Source organism: Cetorhinus maximus, chromosome 8 (assembly GCF_964194155.1).
Source record: "Cetorhinus maximus chromosome 8, sCetMax3.hap1.1, whole genome shotgun sequence".
Classification (NCBI taxonomy): domain Eukaryota; kingdom Metazoa; phylum Chordata; class Chondrichthyes; order Lamniformes; family Cetorhinidae; genus Cetorhinus; species Cetorhinus maximus.
In genome coordinates, this window is record NC_135886.1 from 45,597,799 (window position 1) to 45,617,550 (window position 19,752).

Here is a 19,752-nt window from a genome sequence, read left to right on the forward strand (position 1 = left end):
CACTCATCTCTGGTTCTTAAGTGCCTTAAATCAATGTCCTCTGGTTCTAACCCTTTCTGCCAATGGGAACAGTTTCTCCTGATCTAATCTGGCCAGACATTTAATGATTTTGAACACCTTTACCAAATCTCCTCTCAACCTCTCTGAAGAAAACCAGCTTTGTCAATTTATCTACCTAACTGAAATCCCTCATACCCAGAAGCATCCTCTTAAATCTTTTTTGCACCATTTCTAATGTCTTCACATGCTTTCTAAAGCGTGGTGCCCTGCATTGGACACAATACTGTAGTTGAGGCCGAACCAGTGTTTTATAGATTTTCATCATAACTCCCTTGTTTTTAAACTCTCTTCCTCTATGTATAAAGCCAGAAACCTGTATGCCTTGTTAACCACTTTCTCAATCTGTCCTGCCACCTTCAACAATTTGTGTACATATAACACACCCCCCTCCCCCCCACCAGTCCCTCTGCTCCTGTACCCCCATTTGAATTGTATCCTTTATATTGCCTCTCTTCATTCTTCCCACTGAAACACATCACTTCACATCCCCCTGCATTAAATTTGATCTGCCACCTGTCCTCCCATTCCACCAGCCTGCCTATGCTCTCTCAAAGCCTATCACTATTCGCACAGAAGTTCACAAATTTATATATACAAATTTTGAAATTGTGCCCGGCACACCCAAGTCTAGGTCATTGACATAGATCAAGAAAAGCAGTGGTCCTAATACCAACCCCTACAGAACCCAACTATATACTTTCCTCCTGTCAGAAAAACAACCTTGCACCACTTCTGTTTCCTGTCATTCAACCAACTTGGTATTCACGCTGTCACTGTCTCTTTTATTATGTTTCCACTATTTGAACATGGAGGTGAAGATGGTACAGTATCACATCTGAGCATGACCCTGTCCTTACCTGATGTCCATATGAATGCTTTTGAACAGGAATCTCGAGGTCCAGAGTTTGGAAATCTGCCTGACTTTCCCCACTCAGGAGCACAGACCAGTGTAACACTCCATCATTGGCTAAGATCAGTTAATTCAGCACAGATCACAGGTTAAACATGGGAACTTCCTAGTTTCTATTGCACTGATCCATGCTTGACAGTGCTTAAACATGCTCGATTGCAAATTTATTTCTGCTTCAAAGGAATCTTCCTGTTCTTTTTCAGCTTCCTCAAAAGTGGCATTTTAACCATTCAGAAACTACTTTTGCTGTAAATTATAGCCAGTAGCTACTATGCCATAACTCATTTGGCATGTGGATGCCCTTTGCTTAGTCTTTGTTGTAATCTCCTAATCTTGAACGTCGATGCAAGGCTGTAGGAGCTGATCTCCATTAGGAAAGGAAATCTTATCCTTTCCCGATCTGGCCTTGAGTCCAGACCCACAGTAATGTAGTTGACTCTTAACAACTTTCTTAAATGTCCTAGCAAACCACTTGCTTGCATTCATGAAGGTAGTGCACCACTACCTTCAAGGGCAACTGAGGATGGGCAATAAATGTTGGATTTGCTAGCGATGTTCACATTTCATGAATGAACTGAAGAAAAGTATGTTTCCTTGATAAGAATATAAGCAGTGCCTCAGGACAGTATCCCAAGTCCAACCATTTTCAGCTGCTTTATCAATGACCTTCCCTGTGTTGGAAGGTCAGAAATGGGGATGTTCACCAATAATTACACAGCATTCAGTTTCAATCAGAACTTCTAATAATGAAGCAGTCCATGCCCACCTGCTACTTGATTTGGACAATATTCAAGCTTGAGCTGATAAGTGGCAATCAATATTTGTGCAAAGCAAAGACCAGCTCCAACAGGAGTATGAAAAGAGACTAGCAGCCAACATAGCCGGAAATCCCAAAGCCTTCAATAAGCATTTAAATAATAAAAGGGTGGTAAAAGGAGGAGCGGGACCGAAATGGGGGTTTACACAATGAGGCAGAGGTGTTAAAGGAATATTTTGCATCTACCAAGGAAGAAGGTGCTACCCAGGCCATGGTGAAAATTGAGGTTATTCAGACACTAAAAGGGCTTAAAATCGATAAGGATAGGCTGTCTGTACTTAGTGATAAGGCACCAGGACTGGATGAGATGCACCCAAGGAAACGGTGGGGGAAGTGAGAGTGGAAATTGCAGAGACACTGGCCATAATATTTCAGTCTTCCTTACACTCAGGTGATTCCAGAGGACTAGAGAATTGCAAACTTCATACCCTTGTTGAAAAAGGGGTGTATTGCTAAGCCCAGCAACTACAGGCCAGTCAGTTTAACTTTTGATGGGGAAACTTATAGAAACATTAATTTGGGGTGAAATTAATAGTCAGAAGGATAAATAACGGTTAATTAAAGAAAGCCACCATAGATTTCTTAAGAAAAAAAATCGTTTAATTTTCTGTAGAATTTGAAAAGATAACAGAGTTGATGAGGGTAATGCAGTTGATGTGGCATACGTGGACTTCCAAAAGCATTTTGATACAGTGCCACACAACTGACTTGAGCAAAGTTCGAACTCATGGAATAAACGGGAAAGTAGCAACGTGGATATGGAATTAGCTGACAGGAAACCGAGAGTCGTTGTTAATGAATCTATACCCATGTACAATCTAAACGACTGCTTGTGGGCCAGGAGGAGCAAAAGTGTTTCCCTCAGTCCAATGAGCTTACCTGCTTCTAGCCCCATGATCGTTGACTCCCTGATTTCCTCCCCTACACTCCACGATCTATACACTCTTTGTGATCTCCAACCCACCATCTCTTGCCCCCACACTATGATCTCACCACCCCGCCTGCCACCACAACACTTCATTCCCTCCCCACCCCATCTCTTCCCTAGCCACATCTGCCCCCTTGTGGATCCAGAGTTCTGCCTCCCTCCCTGCTCCCCACCTGCAGTCTTGTGCCGTGGGCTTTGTCACCCAATGGGCACCCATCTTGTCAATCAGCCTGAGAGTTGAGTGGCAACCAGTAGAAGAAAATTGAAAAGTTCTTCTGAAGTTAGTACCTGCAGGACATTTGAGAAACCTGTACTTCATTTCCCATACAAAGCTGCCCTTGAAAATTATGACGTTAGTGTCAGTGGAATAAGTTTTGGGAAAAGGTTAGAAAACTCACAACCTTCAGCCTTAAAAGCAAGCAAATGAGAGGAAACTGTAGAGAACTATATGATACCAAGTGGAATTGAATTGGTTCATCCAAAACACTTCGAAGTTAAACCATTACTAGAGAGGGAGGGGATAAAAATGAAAGGATTGAGCATTTTTAAACATGCTCATTCATGGGATGTGTCTGTTAAAACAGATACTGACGCAGACAAGCCAACATATCTCGGTGCCGATGCCCAGCCCTGATAATTGGGGAGGGTTAGCAGCAGGAAAACCACCTGCCAAATCCAAAACAAAATTATGGTTAATATGAAGGATGATCAACCAGCACTTTTCTGACCCCTTGCCACAAGGAAAAAGCAGAAAGATAAGGGAAATAAAGGGATGAGAGTATCGCTGGCAAATCCAGCATATCCCTAATTGTCCTTGAGAAGGTGGTGGTGAGCTGCCTTCTCGAACCGTTGCAGTCCATGTGTTGTAGTTACACCCACAGTGCTTTAGGGAGGGAGTTCCAGGGTTTTGACCCAGCGACAGTGAAGGAACAGCAATATAGTTGAAGCCAGAATGATCTGTGAGGGGGGTTGGGGGGGGTAAGGTGTGGGAGGGGATAGGTGCCAGGGGATGGGTTCAGGGGGGGCGGGGGCATGGGAAGGGTGTTGGCTGGACGGTGGGATAGGTTGGGGGGGGGGCATTGGGGTGTGTTGAGGGGGGCGTTGGGATAGGGGGGTGGCGTTGGGTGGCCGTTGGGGCGAGGGCTTAGGTTGGGGGGGTGTTGGGGATGGCGTTGGGGGGCAGGAGGATGGGTTGGGGGGCATTGGGGGATAGGTTGGGGTGGTGTTGGTGCGGGGGGATAGGTTAAGGGCATTGAGGGAACAGGGGATAGGTTGGGGGGCATTGTTGGGGGCAGGGGGATAGGTGGGGGGTGGTTGGGGAGGGCAAGGTTGTAGAGTTGGTTGGGGAGGGCGTTGGGAGGTGGTTGGGGAGGAGCAAGGTCGGCGGATGGTTGGGGGGGTGAGGTTGTAGGGTTGGTTGGGGAGGGCGAGGTTGGGGGGGTGGTTGGGGGGGCGAGATTGGGAGGGTGGTTGGGGGATGGTTGGGGGGGCGGGGGTGGGATGGGGATAGGTTGTGGGGGGTCATTGGAGGGGGTGGGGTGATGGGTTGTGGGGGGCATTGGAGAATAGGTTTGGGGGGTCATTGGGGGAGCAGGGGATAGGTTGCAGTGTCGGAGAGCGGGGGAATAGATTCAGGGGGACATTGGAGGGGCAAGTTGGGGGGGCATTAGGGGAGCGAGGGGGATAGGTTAGAGGGGATGTTGGTGGGGTGGGGGTATAGGTTTGGGGGGGATAGGTTGGGTGGGGGGAATAGTTTCGGGGGTGTTGGGGGGTGGGGGCAATAGGTTTTGGGGGAGGCATTGGGTGGGCGTGGGCGATAAGTTGCAGGGGTGTGGCTGTTATGACACAGCGGTTGGTAAAGGCCATTATTTAAAATCCCAGAGGGAAACTTTAAACAACTGCCATAACCTATAATTTCAAGCGGTATCTTTTGAGTTGCAGCTATAAATTCAGGAATATGAGCACCAGTTCTTGAGAGGTTTTTATATCAAACTACATGAGACATTTATTAATTTACACGAGTTAAACATATGCACATGGCTACAAATTACTACGATCATAACTTTTGAACAAATTCCCAAACTGATCTCCACGAAGGCAACAACAACCCATAGATTTTAAGCAGAGATCAGGCAAAGCATTTTCACCTTACAAATTCAAAATGAGGTTCCTTTCATGTTGGTTCCTTTGCAGACAGTTGTAGACTTACAGCTGCTTTGATATTACATACCTCTGCCCTGCACGCACAAAAGTCCCTTCTGATACACCCAGCACTTTTCTTTGAATGTAAATTTTCACTGTATCAATTTCTGAGAACATTATGTACATTAATAGCTTCATGGCAGTGGGGGGGCGTTTGGCAGGGTAGGGGTATAGATTGGAGGGTGGGGGCATAGGTTGGAGGGGTGGATGCATTGTGCCGGTGCGGGGGCATTGGTTGGAGGGATAGGGGCTTTGGCGAGTGGGGTGGATGGTTTAGAGGGTTGGGGGCATTGGGGGGTTGGGAAGGATAGGTTGGAGGGGTGGGAGCATTGGGGATGTGGGGTGGATAGGTTGGAGGTGTGGGGCAATTGGGGGGCAGAGGGGTATGTGTTGGAGAGCTCAGGGCGTTGGGGTGGTGGGGGAAATAAGTTGGGGGGTGGGGTCATTGGTGGGGGTGAGGTTTGTGGAGTGGGGCCTTTGAGTGCGTGGGGGGATAGGTTGTGGAGTGGGGGCTTTGGGAGGGGTGGGGGGAAATGGTTGGGGCGGTGGGTGGGATAGGTCAGGGTGGTGGGACTGTTTGGGGGTGAGGGTGTTGGGGGAAGAGGGGGCTGGTTGGAGGGGTGGCGGTGTTCGTGGAGTGGGGGGATAGGTTGGAGGGGAGGGGGCGTTGGGACAGCAGGTGGGATAGCTTGGAGGTTTGTCAGGGGGCACATAGGTTGGAGGAGTGGAGGTGTTGGGGGAATGGATAGGTTGGAGGGCCAGGGGTGTTGGCTGGGTGGGGGGCGATACGTTGGAGGGATAGGGGCAGAGGGGGTGTGGGGTGTACAGTTTGGAAGGGTGGGGCCATTGTGGGGGTGGAGGGGATAGGTTTGTGGGGTGGGGGTAATATGTTGGGGTGGTGGCAGTGTTGGGGGTGGGGAGGATAGGCTGGAGGGATGGGGGTGTTGGGGGATGGGGGATAATTTGGGAGTGTGGCGGCAATGTCATCATCCCAGTTTGGACCAGTTTCCATGATGTGGAAGTGCAGCCTTGCAGTGTGAGTTAGGAGAATGCCTGCACCTGAACTGAGAGCACAGCATGCAGTCCAATGGGCAAAGCTGCTGCCAATCGGTCAGGTGGAGCGGGGCGGAGGTGGTGGGGTTTCGGGCAGCTATGTAGCACACTAATCTCTGGTCATCCAAGTGGTGGTCAGCACTTTCCGCGATGTGTTAAGGGGCTTTCACACTTAACCAGGTAGGTCCTTAGTACACCCATGCTAACCCACATGTCTCTCCCTTTCATCCTGCAGGAGGAGTACATCAGGATCATGGAGCCCGGTGAACTAGCTGTATGCCTTGTAGCTTACACAGAGCAAAGACAACGGAGGAGAGTATGACTGAGGTGCCTGGCTGTGCAGAGGGAGGAGAAGCACCGTCTGGAAGAAGGGGTGACTGGGGCTTCCGCACATGCTGCCGAAGAGCCACAGCAAGCCATCGCTGGTTGGTGCTTAGCAACCCCCAGGGTCTATAGATGCTGCCTTTCATTCCTGGAGATGACCGAGAACCAGTGTCACCAAAGACAGCGCATGTCTAGGGCACAGGTCGGTCACATCTTTTTTTTAAAAGATTTTTTAAAAATTCATTCACGGGATGCGGGCTTCGCTGGCTGGGCCAGCATTTATTGCCCATCCCTAGTTACCCTTGAGAAGGTCATGGTGAGCTGCTTTCTTGAATCGTTGCTGTCCATGTGGTGTAGGTAAACCCACAGGAAAGGGTTTTCCAGGATTTTAACCCAGCGACAGTGAAGGAACGGTGATATATTTCCAAGTCGGGATGGTGAGTGACTTGGAGGGGAAGTTCCAGATTGTGATCCCGAGGCTATTCTAAAGCTAGGTTCCACCGAGGTGTGTGTCTCTGCACTGGTGGAGGGTGTGGGTGAGTGCTGTGATGGGACTTCAAGGAGGGTGCCTCCAGATTCCTCTTCAGAGGTTTCTTTGGGGCTTGATTGGAGGCCCTGGGTTGTGGATTCTGTCGGCTGTTTCCCAGATGTGCCTGTGAAAGCAAGGGGAGATAATTAGTGCATGGCAGTGGCCTGTGAAACAGGACACATCACTCACAGTGTGGTTGTCTGATGGACTTTGCACTGCTGTATCCTTAGAAAAGCAGCGCCGACCTCACGTCAGCACAGGACCAGTCCAGATTGTCACCCGCCAGCTGGATGGCTACGTTTTCAAAGTCCATGAGGACCTTGATTTGAGGCATTCCTCCACCAGTCTGCGACCTCTCCCTGTTTTTGTGTACCAGCTTGTCCTGTATGAATAGAGATGCAGAGAGTGTAAACAGGGTGCCTGCCAGGCCAGATGATAAGTATGCCTGGCATGTCTGGGTGGCGAGTGTTCCCATGGATGGGATGAGGACAATGAAGGTGTGTGTGAAAGAGTGAATGGTGATGTCCCTTGCACGGGCAGTGAGTGAGGTCCCTGTGGATGTGTGATGGGTTTGTGAGTGTGTGAGTTGAGAGTGATGAGAAGAGTGACTTACCCTGGCGGAATAGAGGAGACCATTCATCCTCTTGTGGCATTGGATGGCTGTCCTCTTTTACAGGGCATTGGCGCTGACCACAACGGCAACTGCCTTGCCAAGCCTGGTTGGTCAAGCTGCTGCCCATCGTGCGGCCAGGGTGGGGGGTAGAGGACATTGCTGCGGGCCTCCAATGCATTCTAAAGGCGTTCCAATGACATGTTGCTCAACCTGGAGGCTGCAGTCTTTTTGTCTTTTGTGGACATCTTCCCTGCAGTAGTCGTGGGCTGGAAGTACTGAGATGTATGTGTGTGGCTGCGCTTTAAATATGGTGCCCAGCCTGATGAAGCGGCGAGGTGATGGCGGGCGGGTGAATGGGAGCTCCCCCACCATTCAGTTTGGGACGATACGACATGAAAACCCGCCATCACAGCTGGTGGGTAAAACATCATTTTACCTCCCGCCACCGCACTTAGTGCAAATCTGGGATGATTCTGCCCAATGACTCCTGGTAGGCCATATATACTAAAGCATTGTCACAGCTTTTCAATAGTTGCACACAATGTCGATGATCAAACTTCATACACATTCATCCACTTAGAATGCGCATCGATGATCAATAAAAACATGGTACCTAAAAATGGACCTACATAATCAATACGTAGTCTGACCCAGGGTCGACCAGGCCATGGACACAGTGGAGCTGAAACGGGGAATTTCTGTTGTTGCTGGCACTGGAGACAGTGTTTGGCCATTCTTTCTATGTCAGTGTCTATTCTTGGCCACCAGACATAGCTTTGTGGAAGCATCTTCATCTTCAAAATGCCTGGATGAGCACTGTGAAGCTCTATCAAGAGTGGTTCTCTTCCTTGCGAAGGAACGACAACTCTTGATCCCGATAACAAGATTCCATCTTGACAATGTAACTGTCTTATGGGCATGGAATGGTCTTATCTTTTCAGATACTGGTGAATTTGATCATCCTTACAATACCTGGTCTCTGAATTTTGACAAAATAGGATCCCTGTTTGTCCAATTCTTTATTTGCTTCACAGAAACTGGCGAAGAATCCAAGAAATTCAGCTCAAGTACAATTTCTTGTGGCACTGGAGCGTGTACAATGCTATCTGGTTACAAAGACAACTGAGTGCATCTGCATTTGCAATATGCGCACCAGGACAGTGCATAAAGGTGTACACATACACCGATAAAATCAAAGCCCAATGTTGAATTCTGGCTGAAGCTATCAGCAGAATTGCTTTATCCTCACTAAATAAACCCATTAATGGTTTATAGTCTGACACTTTGGTGAAATGTAGTCCATGCAAATTCTGATGGAATTTCTTCACTCCAAATATCACTGATGAAGCTTCCTTTTTAAGTTGCGAATAACCCTTCTTGGCTGCAGAGAGGGTTCTGGAGACATATCCTACTGGCCTTTTGGAACCATCTTCCATCCTGTGTGACAACACAGCTCCCACCCCGTAGGGAGGTGCATCACAGGCTAATATTAATTCCTTTGATGAGTCATAATGTACTAGTAGACATGATGAATGTAATAGCTTCTTGTTGACAAGTTTGGCAAGAAGCGACCATAATAATTTATTAATTGAGTTCAGTAACACTGGTTGGAGATGGCACCTCTTTGATTGCCCTGACTTTCTCCTCTTCTGAATGCAACCCCTGGGCATCCACTTGAAGATCCAGGTAAGTGACTTCAGTCGCTTGGAAAGCACATTTCTCTTCCTTCAATCGTACACCAGCTTCCAAAAATCTTCTCAAAACCTCTTCTAGGTTGGCCAAATGTTCAGCTTCCGTTGATCCTGTGATCAGAATGTCATCCAGGTACACTACTACTCGGGGAAGTCCTTGCAATAGGCTTTCCATGGTCCTTTGTAAAATTGCTCATGCAGATGATACACCAAAGGGTAAGTGTGTATATTGGTACAGGCCCTTGTGCGTGTTAATGGTTACATGCCCTCAAGAGTGCTTTCCAGCTCTAGCTGTTGGTATGCACGGCTCATGTCCAGTTTGGTGTAGGACTTTCCTCCAGCTAGCTCAGTGTATAGATCTTCAATCCTCGGGATAGGATATTTATCTAATTTAGCAGTCTTGTTCACAGTTAATTTGTAGTCTCCGCAAACGCAAATAGTTTGATCTGGTTTAATCACAGGGACTATGGGTGTTGCCCATTCTGAAAATTGAACTGGTTGGATGAGGCCTAGCTCCTCTATGCGACATAATTTTGCACCCACCTTCTCCTTTAGGACATAAGGCACAGGTCTGGGCTTAAAGAGCCGGGGTGTCATCTCTGAGTGTACTTATATTTTTGCTTGTAGACCTTTTATCTTTCCCAATTGCTCATGAAATATACTGTTGTACTTGGTTACCAGCTCAGGAATTCCTCCTATCCTCACTTGGAATATTTCTGACCAGTTGAGTTTAATTTTTTTGCAACCAATCAAGGCCTAGAAGACTAGGTTCTTCACCTGTTACAATGATCACTGGAAGCTGGGCTGTCTGCTGCCTGTAGGAAACAGGTACAGTTTTGATGACTTTTACCTGTATTGACTCTCCAGTGTATGTCTTCAGCTGAGCTGTGGTTTGCTCCAGATTCGGTGGCTAGGTACTTAAATGTGTGTTCACCCACCACCATGGTCAGGGCTGCCATGTCTTCCTCCATGACTAGAGGTTTCCCATTCACTTGAAGGGTGACGGTTATTGGTTCAGTTTCTACTGCTCTGACATTATATAGGGAATAGATATCAGTATCAGCAGCTTCTGGTTCAGTTAAATTGTACACTTCAATTATCTTGGTCTGCTGCCTGATTGGCTGCCTCGATTGGGCCCTGTATTGCTTTATTACATGCCCTTTTTTGTGACAGCAGGGGCATTCTGCCGTTTTAAATCTGCAGGTTTCCGGTACATGGTTACCCCCTCCCGCCCCCCCATAGGTAACAGATTAATTTCTGAATCACTGGTGAGATGCTTCCACTATGTCTTTATTTACAAAGCTCTTGTAGAAGCTACATGCTTGAACCAGGTCCACGACTGGAAACCTCCGCCCCTAAGATTACCAACACTTAGGGTTCATGTGTCAGTACAATCACGTGACCCCTAAAGGCAGTAGGAAAGGTTTTACCTACAATTACTACAAAACTCCAGCTAGTTTGTACTGAATATAATGTCCTTCTCCATTTCAGCTATATTGTAAAAAGTCAATTCAAGGTGGATATTTTCACCCTGCCTGGTAGCAGCAATTAACTATGCTGGTGTATGACTAAGGTTAACAAAATGTTTACAACATGTTAATCTTGAAGTATTTCATGCTTTTAGTGTTTCCCTCAATCTAATTAGAACAGCAGCTTGACTGGAAACAGCAGAGGAATTTATAAACAAAAGCTGACCTTGACCGTAACATTGACTGTACTAACTGCATTACAGCAAAGGTCTTTTTTGAAGAACCAGCAGAATGACTCACTGGTGCAATCAAATTAAAAGCCTCAGTGTTCACATTAGCAACTCAAGTGACTTGAAAAAGGTATCTGGAGCATAACAGCCACAATGAATGATTAGATTTCTAATCATTAACTTATAGTTTCTGTTTTCTTGGTATGCAGAACTAAACCCAGCTATGAGATTTGAGTGATCTGTTAACATAAATTCAAGGGATTTGGTTAATCACAAAGTTCAGCTTTAATTTAGTAAAAGAATTTTACTTAATTTGTTGTTATGAAGGAGCACAGGTTATTTTAGGCTGAATTTTTGGACTTAAGCTTGTGGAATATTTTTCCACTTTCTTTTCTCATTCAATGGCCAGAATTTTCCCAGCACATTGGAGTTGGGTTTGGAGAGGGGGAGGCTGGGAAAGTGGTGGAAAAACAGGTCAGGCCAGCTGCCCCCGTGTGTTTCCACCTCTAATCACTTTTACTGGGGCAGTGTTGCAGTGCTGATGGCTGTATGTAATGGTAACCGAGAGAAGCCAGCTGATTAGCCAATTAGGCTGCATTTTTCCAGCTGTTCCAATTCTCCCAGAGACAACTGGGAACCCCAGGTAGAGGAGGCGAGTGTACAGAGGAGGACCCAGTGGCTTCTGCTTTACGTGAGATTGGTAAATAATTGGAAGACAACAAAAAGCCTGTGGCCAAGTGTAGGTAGAGGCCAGCTATTGCAGCTTGGAGGTTTCTGCCACTGAGAATCCCAGCCCCATCTTTAGATCACCTTCATTTATAAGTTAGCAAATACTTTCTGCTAAACTGTTGACATGTTTTCACTATGAGTCCACTTCCATTACCTAAGCCAAACTTGGCTCATTTAGGATTCACACGGCCATTTGAGGAATGTTAGGCTTAGCCATTCACAACGGGTCCCAGAAGTGAAATGTCAATGTTCTTGCTATATAAGTATCATATGCCTGTGATACTGTCAAGTACAAAATGGGATGAGAAATGGTCCTTCAATTCATTAAGCCTGTTCATGTCAAGTCCTACTCTACTTTTCCCATTAAATGTGAGGAAAGGTTCTGTAACGTTTTGCAGTGCCTGTTAAACATAAATTAGGAAATACTACAGAATTTCTCTGAATTTGCAACCAGCATAGTTTTACTTGATTGACTTTCTCTTCTGTAATATGGTTCCATAATCCCAACAGCCTGACATCATGTTCTACACACCATGTGATTGTTTCTATTTGTCCTTCTCACCTTTGTTTCTCATGAGCTTTTATCTCAATTTTCTTATTGAAGGTGTTACTTAATTCCAAACCCCATGTATTTTACAGACCTGGCTTTTTTCAGCAAGATAGCCCCATGAATGTGAACCGTAGAGCTGCTGCCAGAGCAGCATCAGCTGAACATCATGCACAATTGTTCCTCAGTTTCTATAAATTCAAAGCATTGTCAACCTAAAACACTGTAAAACAGCTTCAAATTGAAGAGGTTCCATGATATTAATGTGTTAATCGAGTTTAATTAGGAAACAAGCATGTCAAATGTGCACTTATAGTCCAAGGGAATAAGGTCCAAGAATTTAGGCTATAAAATGGTATAACATTCTGCAGCAATCATGAATGTGTGGCAGGCTTAACTGACCTTTGGACCATCTGGTCTTTTCGTATGTTCATATTACACATTACAGATTTGTCTCCATCAAGTCTGTGTTACAATTTTTGAGTCATTTCTACACTTCTTATTCTAGATTGTTTGGGCTCTTGTATTCTCACTTTTATATTTTATAAACTTTTATATTATTTTACTGCCCTGTACCTTTATAAGTTTCTATCCTAGCTTTGTGATCTTTCTGTAACATTTGGGACAATGAAACAGAATACTGTCTATTCATTAGTTTTAAGTCCCTGTGAGTTATTCTATGCCTCAGTGGGATCACCCCTGTCTTGGGAAGATGAAGACCCATCACTTGGGTGCTCGTTTTAAGCAAATTTATTATACGCACAACAAATAATCTATCAGAGCTATAATAAACATTCAATGCAGAAAGACCATCACGTTACCAATGGAAAAATCTGTAAAAGTTGCAGTCTAACTAAGTTATTCCGTTAAAAGACAACTTTTATATTATTTTACTGCCCTTTCCCTTCTCAAAATCTCTCCTGTCTGTGGGAGCTAGTTAATTTACCTTTTATTTTCCTGCATAATTCTAACATAGTATGGTTCGATTTGAATGGACAGTGGTCAACCCAAAACTATGCTACAATTTCGTCACAGGATGGACTCCAAAGTGTAAAGTGGCCACTCTCTGGATTGGAAAACATTTCAAATGTGGGTTGATTGATGCGAGAGAGATTGAGGGAACTGGTACAGTGCACCTGACTACAAACAGAATAAGGAGAATGATGCATACCATAAATAGTAAGGAAACAAAAAAAGTGAAACTCCCAAAAAAAGTGAACCTTCAACATCCAAGGAATTTCAGTACAAACACTCCACTAGTGTCTTCCCCAAAACAATTATCTATTCCATCTATATGCAAAATCAACAATCAAAGGATTATTTTGAGAGTAAGTTTAACAGGTTTATTGATGCTGGATGTCACACTGCTTTTAAAGGGGGACCAATTTCTTTTCATTTTGGACTGAAGGTGTTTTCTTTTTAACTGAACAATTGATCCACACATTTAATGTAGAACTACAAATAATTCCAGATATCCCACTCTGAGCATCACTGCTGAGGGAGTGCTGCACTGTCAGAGGTGCCAACTTCTGATGAGATGCGAAATCAAGTTTCCGCCTGCCTTCTCAGGTGGTTGCAAAAGATCCCACTGAACAATTCAAAGAAGAGCAGGGAAGTCCTCTCTACCGTCCTGGGCAATGCTTACCCTTACTCCTCCTACGCCCCCGCCTCCGCAACCAACACTTAAATTGGATTATATCACTTATTTCATTGTTGCCTGTGGAATCTTGCTGTGTGAAAAATGGCTGCTGTGTATCTGTCATTATAACAGTGGCTATTCTTCAAAAATACTTTATTGTTGTAAAGCACTTTGGACTGTCCTGAGACTGTGAAAGGCATTATAGAAATGTTCATTCCTTCCTACTTTAGCCAACCATTGGAGAAAGCTGCTGCGTCACTGCAGCAGACATGTTTGTTTTAAATATGTAGAGAAACTTACAAACTATTTTATCCTCCCACCATGCAGTTGTTGTGATTCTCAAGTTGAAAGATTGTAGAGTTTGTGTAAAAGCAGCTTGGAGTCTGTGGTTGTCCTTTACCCAAGGTTAACTTTGTATGCTGTACTTTGGAGGAATGACTTCATGGACCAGATTTTCAACTTGGAGGTGGGAATTGGAGTCAGGGAGATTTCCTGATGTTGCAATTCCATCTCGTGCCTGACAGTGCCCACCCACACAATCTTCATGGCAGGAAGTCAGGGACAGGCTGGAGTCAAGGCCACTGCCTCTGGAAGCAGGCCGGAGATGGAGATGGACGTGGGCTGATGCCAAGTCAGCCTGTTTAAAAGGCTTGCATCCATTTGCTGGGACATTGGCCCAGTTCTGGAGATGAGGATGAAGCCCTCTAACCCTCACCCCCTACTCTCTACCCCTCCTCTCACTTCCCCATACCCATTCATCAAGTATCCACTATATACAGAACTCACATGCCCTGTAATAACACGGAAGTATTTGAGAAGTTAACATATCTGTCAAAATAAACAAACAGTACTTCAAAATCCAATTTAAAAAACAAAATCCTTTCATCAGCTCATAAATCTGTCACTATAACCAATCTCAAATTCCCCTGGACAGCTATGTCAATGAACCCTGCTAAGCATAATCCATTAATGGGTTTGGAACTCATTCAAGCATTCATAAGGAGATTCCATTGATCAACTCCGACAACAAAATCTCCAGAGCTGAATATATTAAAATCTTTGAAGTCGGCCAGAAGCTCAGCCATCTGTCAAAGCCTTGAAACAGCTAAACAGATGGCTGAGATGACATCAAGGAAAATATGAAAGCAAAGGGGACATCTCACACATTCAAATGTGAATTTCACTAGTGTGTAACGCAGGATAGCACTTTATCCAGTCAATAATGTACTTTAATACATCTGAAGACTTTTCCACTTTCACAATGCTGTTCAATCTACTGGTCGCTAACTTTTTAAGAGCAGAGCTCTATCATCACTCACTGCATTAAAAACATATATAACTTATCATACAACACTTCATTCCGACATCTGAAGTTGGCAATCCTTTTTGAACTTACTTGCCTTCAGTTCCTGACTCCAAACCAGGGTTTTCAACACCTCTGAGCTGGTGTGAAGCAAATTGCCTTCCAAAGCCAGAATGACTCCTTGATAATTGCAGAAAGTCTGAAGTGCCGACTTTCACAATGGAGCTGGCAATGTTGAGACAGCCAGGTGCTGGCGCGCAACCCGCCTTCTTTCCCACGCCAATGAAAATTGTTGGTGATGGGAATGCGGCTGGGAATCTCAGAATCAGGTCCCACGCAACATTTTTAAAGCCTGTTTGATGTCATTCAACCATGTGTTGGATAGGAAAATTCATCACTGTGTTTACTAACATATGAATAGTATGTTCTCTCGTGGCTCTGTGGGTAAGTGCAGCCTATAAGAACACTAAGTTATTAGGCTGAATCTTAATCTGTGCTGAACTCAGAGGGGCTGTTATAATTGATCTCAGTATCCCTGTGTGAAACCTGCCACTTGATTTTCAGTAGATTTCAGTTGGATCACACGGGCCTGCTCCCAGGCAGACTTAGTATGATCACCAGCCCACATTCAGAGCATTCTGTTTTACCTGAAGTTAAAAGAGACATTATCACACAGAAAGAGGCACAGCTGCTTTTTGGACGAGAGAGAGAGAGAGAGAGAAAGGAATTACTGCTGTTTGGGAGAGCAGCAGGTACTGTTGTGAAGACCACGTTGAACTGTTTTTGAATTAATTCTTGTAAAAGTTGGTATTCTGTTTGAAAGCAAGGGAACAGGGCTAACGGGACCGTTTGAGATTTAAGGAACAAGGAGTCATCAAGATGGGCCTTGCTGGTTGAAGTCGGTGCTGGGATATTCCAGCAGAATAGAACAATTTTCGAAGGATATTGAAAATTCAACCTGGTATGTCAGGGAGAAATGATTTTGCCAGAGGTGGGAGTGTGTTGCAACTTAATCCTTTTTTTTACTGCCATCTGCAGGAAGCATAGTGTAAAGTAAAAACGTTTCATAAGGGATGTTTCAATTGAAGTAATTAATTACTGTGAATGTACCTTTTCTTTAGTTTGGAGTATTAGCTGCCTGTTAAGTAATGTTTGATCCAATTTGACTTTTTTGTTTGTTACAGTAAAAGTCTTAAAATATGAAATCTTGTCCTGTGATTCTTCCCATTGGTTGCTCAGAAATTCATTTCTTTTTTAAAGAAAGAAATCGGTTTCTATGGGGGTTGTAGTACTGCAGCAATTGATGATAGGGCTTTGTTCTTAAAAGGCAAGACACCATTAAATTGACCAGCATTGTGAAAGTGTTCAGATGCATTAGAGTACTTTATCCACTGCATTCAACAGTATTGAGATTCAGATCTTAATGTGTAATTTGGACCTTAAGCTTGAATCTTTACATTGGCTCACAGTCCACCAGCTGTGGAGCCTTTGAAACAGTGCAACAGATGGCCATCTATTATAGCTACTTCAAAAGTCTTTCATGTATTCAGCTCTGTAGACTTTGTTTATTCAGTTGTGCAATGGAATCCCATTTTGAATGTCTGGATGAGCTCCAAACCCCACTAATGGATTCAGACGAGTTGCTGTTGACACAGCTGTCATGGGGGCTGAGAGTTTTATTTTATTTGACAGTTTTATGAGCATTTAATATTCTTCAATGATGGGGGAGTCCAGCACATCAGTGCAAAAGGCTGCAGCAGTTGCAACTCTTGAGCCAGAAGTGCCAAGTGGATGATCCATCTCAGCCTCCTCCAGAGGTCCCCTGCATCACAGACGCCAATCTTCAGCCAATTTGATTCGCTCCACATGATATCAAGAAATGGCTAAAGCCACTGGATGCAAAAGCTATGGGCCATGACAATATTCAAGCAATCGTACTGAAAATTTGTGCTCCAGAACTTGCAGCATTCTTATCTAATTTGTTCCAGAACAGCTACAACGTTGGCATCTACCCAGCTATGTGGAAAATTGTACCAACCACAAACATTAACTCTGTTTCTCTCTCCACAATTGCTGCCAGACCTGCTGAGTTTTTCCAGCACTTAGTTTTTATTTTGGATTCTGACCTGCATGGAATTGGCTGTTTTCAGAACCGCTGAATAAATTGTTAATCGCAACATTGAACTACAAATGTTTCCCCAGCCATACAAAATATATATAGTTAAACTGCTACAGTTGGCCTCAGTGTCCTTGTGCAGAGGGAAATCAGTCATGGTTCTCAATCCTGGGTGTGATTCAGGGACTCTTATTGGAAAGCATTTGTGTAAATGATCAGATTACAATCCAAACATTACTTCATGCCATCTTGGCCATTTTCCCTGTACAGCCCTCATCTCTGCTCCCTTAAGTCCAAAGGATGCAAACTTGAAAGTATATGGCGGACAACTGATTTAGCCAACCACCACCAGATCAAGACCTGCCCCAATCAGCTAAAACTGCTCACCATTCCAGGATCATCCTCAAATGCAAAGCTTTTCTCAATTACAAACTTATTCTTAAACCACTCCCCCCTCCAACTATAAGTGCGAGGAGCTCCCGCACTTGTCACAAAGATGGAGATCATCCGATCAGCTGTCTCTGCACCTTCCCCCATTTCTACTAGACCACTGGGTCAAACTTCATCTAATGCTTCCCTCTGCTCTGAGCTCACATTTTTCTATAGTTACTCTCTTCTCTCCCTTCATGCCCTACTTCAGTGCCTGTTATTAAATTTATTGAACACTCTGCAATCATCAACAAACATCCCCACTTCTGACCTTATGATGGAGGGAAGTCCACTCACAATGCAGCTGAAGATGGTTAGGCCTAGAAAACCACCCTGAGGAACTCCTGCAGTGATGTCCTGAAACTGAGATGATTGACCTCCAACAACCACAACCATCTTCCTTTGTGCTAGCAGAGAACTATCCCCGGTTCCCATTGACTTCAATTTTGTTAGGGTTCCTTGATGCCACGTATGCACTTCATCACTATCACCATCTATTTTCATCTCTGTAACATCAGCTCATCAGCTGCTGCAATCCTCATTCATGCCTTTGTTATCATTGGACTTGACTATTCTGAAGCACTGCCCAGATCTTATTGTGCAGCAAGTCCTGTTCACCTATCACTCTTGTGCTTGCTTACCTTCATTGGCTCCTGGTCAAGCAATATTTTGATTTAAAAATTCTCATCCTGGTTTTCAAATCTCTTGGCCTTGCCTCTCCCTATCTCTGTTATCTCCTCTAGGCCCTCAATCTTCCAAGATATCTGTGCACCTCTAATTCTGGTCTCTTGAATATTTCCAATTTTAATCATGCCACCATTAATGACTGTGCCATCAGCTACCTAGGTCCTAAACTTTGGAATAACCTGCCTATACATCTGTTAAGACCCTCCATAAACCCTACCTCTTTGACCAAGCTTTTGGTCATCTGACCCAACATTTCCTTTTGTGGCTCATGCAATATTTCGTTTTATAATGCTCCTGTAAAGTGCCTCGGTACATTTCATTATGTTAAAGGCGCTATATAAATATGTTGTTGAGGAAAATTATTTTTATATAGCATGTTGAGTTGGAATGCACTAGCTGAAGGGATGGTGAAAGCAGATCCAATTGTGAATTTCAAAAGGGAACTAGGTAGCTACTTGAAAAGACAAATATCGCAAGACAATGAGGAAAGTGTTTGAATAGGGAGTTATTTAGATAGGTCTTTCAAAGAGCTAGCACAGGAAATATGAGTTGAATGGCCTCCTCTGAACTGTAAGATTTTTGATTCTATGAAATGAAACTCTGTTGTTCAAGGCTGAGATGGATAAGAAATTAGTGCACTTTTGGGCTGATTCTGATTGAGCACTGCCAGTCAGGAAACTGAGCCCAGAGTATCTTAAATTTGTCTTTGTCCCTTGAGTTCCCAATTAGCGCTTCCTCACCAAGAGCATCCAATTGGAAAATCAACTCGTACGTCCTTTTCCTGTCCAATTTCCATCTATTTAAAGAGGAACAAATGTCTGACATGAGTCCTCCCATGTTCATTTGCATTTTCTTGGAAGGAAATAAATGAGATTTTTTTTTTAAAGATGTGTTGATAAAACTTCCAAATTTCTTACCTGCATTAAATAGGTACAGTCTCCATTCTCTCTACAGAAATCCATCAACACCACCCACATGGAGTGTTCTTTTATATCCCAGAGAGGATTCATAGGAAGGAGCATTGGCTGCAATTTCAGAGCAGTCTCAGAGCTGCCTGATCCCAGGAACCAGCAATACTGGCTGGTGAATTTGTACCCTCTGCATATAGTGTGGTTTGCCAGTCAAATAATATTATTGTAAGATAAGGATGATTGTAGGGAACACTCAGCTTCATCTAGGCCATGCAGAATTAACCTGTCATTCAACCTGTCATTCAACCTCCAGCTGATTTGCCTTTTTTAAAGAAATAAAACAAGTGCGCGATTTTAAGATAATCAAAATAAGGATAATTAGTGCTGGTAAAAAGGAACACTTTTTATATTGGGGATCTAATATCAAACCTGTGTTCTCCAGGTCAGGCATTAAACATTTAAACGTTCCTTTGGATTTTGTCAATCTTGACTTTAGGCAAACCATTTTGTGTGGCATTTTTAATTTAATTTTACTTACCAACTATCTGAATAAGATTGCCAGATT

General features: G+C 44.2%; 1 protein-coding gene across 1 annotated transcript in view; it reads left to right on the forward strand.

Moving 5' to 3' along the window:
* Window positions 1–6,329, forward strand: part of LOC144683597 (homeodomain-interacting protein kinase 1-like) — a 116,531-nt gene extending 110,202 nt beyond the window's left edge. Inside the window, exon 18 of the mRNA XM_078546781.1 lies at window positions 6,206–6,329. Coding sequence (XP_078402907.1) covers window positions 6,206–6,292 — 87 coding nt within the window. The 3' untranslated portion in view covers window positions 6,293–6,329. The remainder of the gene's footprint in view (window positions 1–6,205) is intronic.
* The last annotated feature ends 13,423 nt before the right edge of the window (window positions 6,330–19,752 follow it).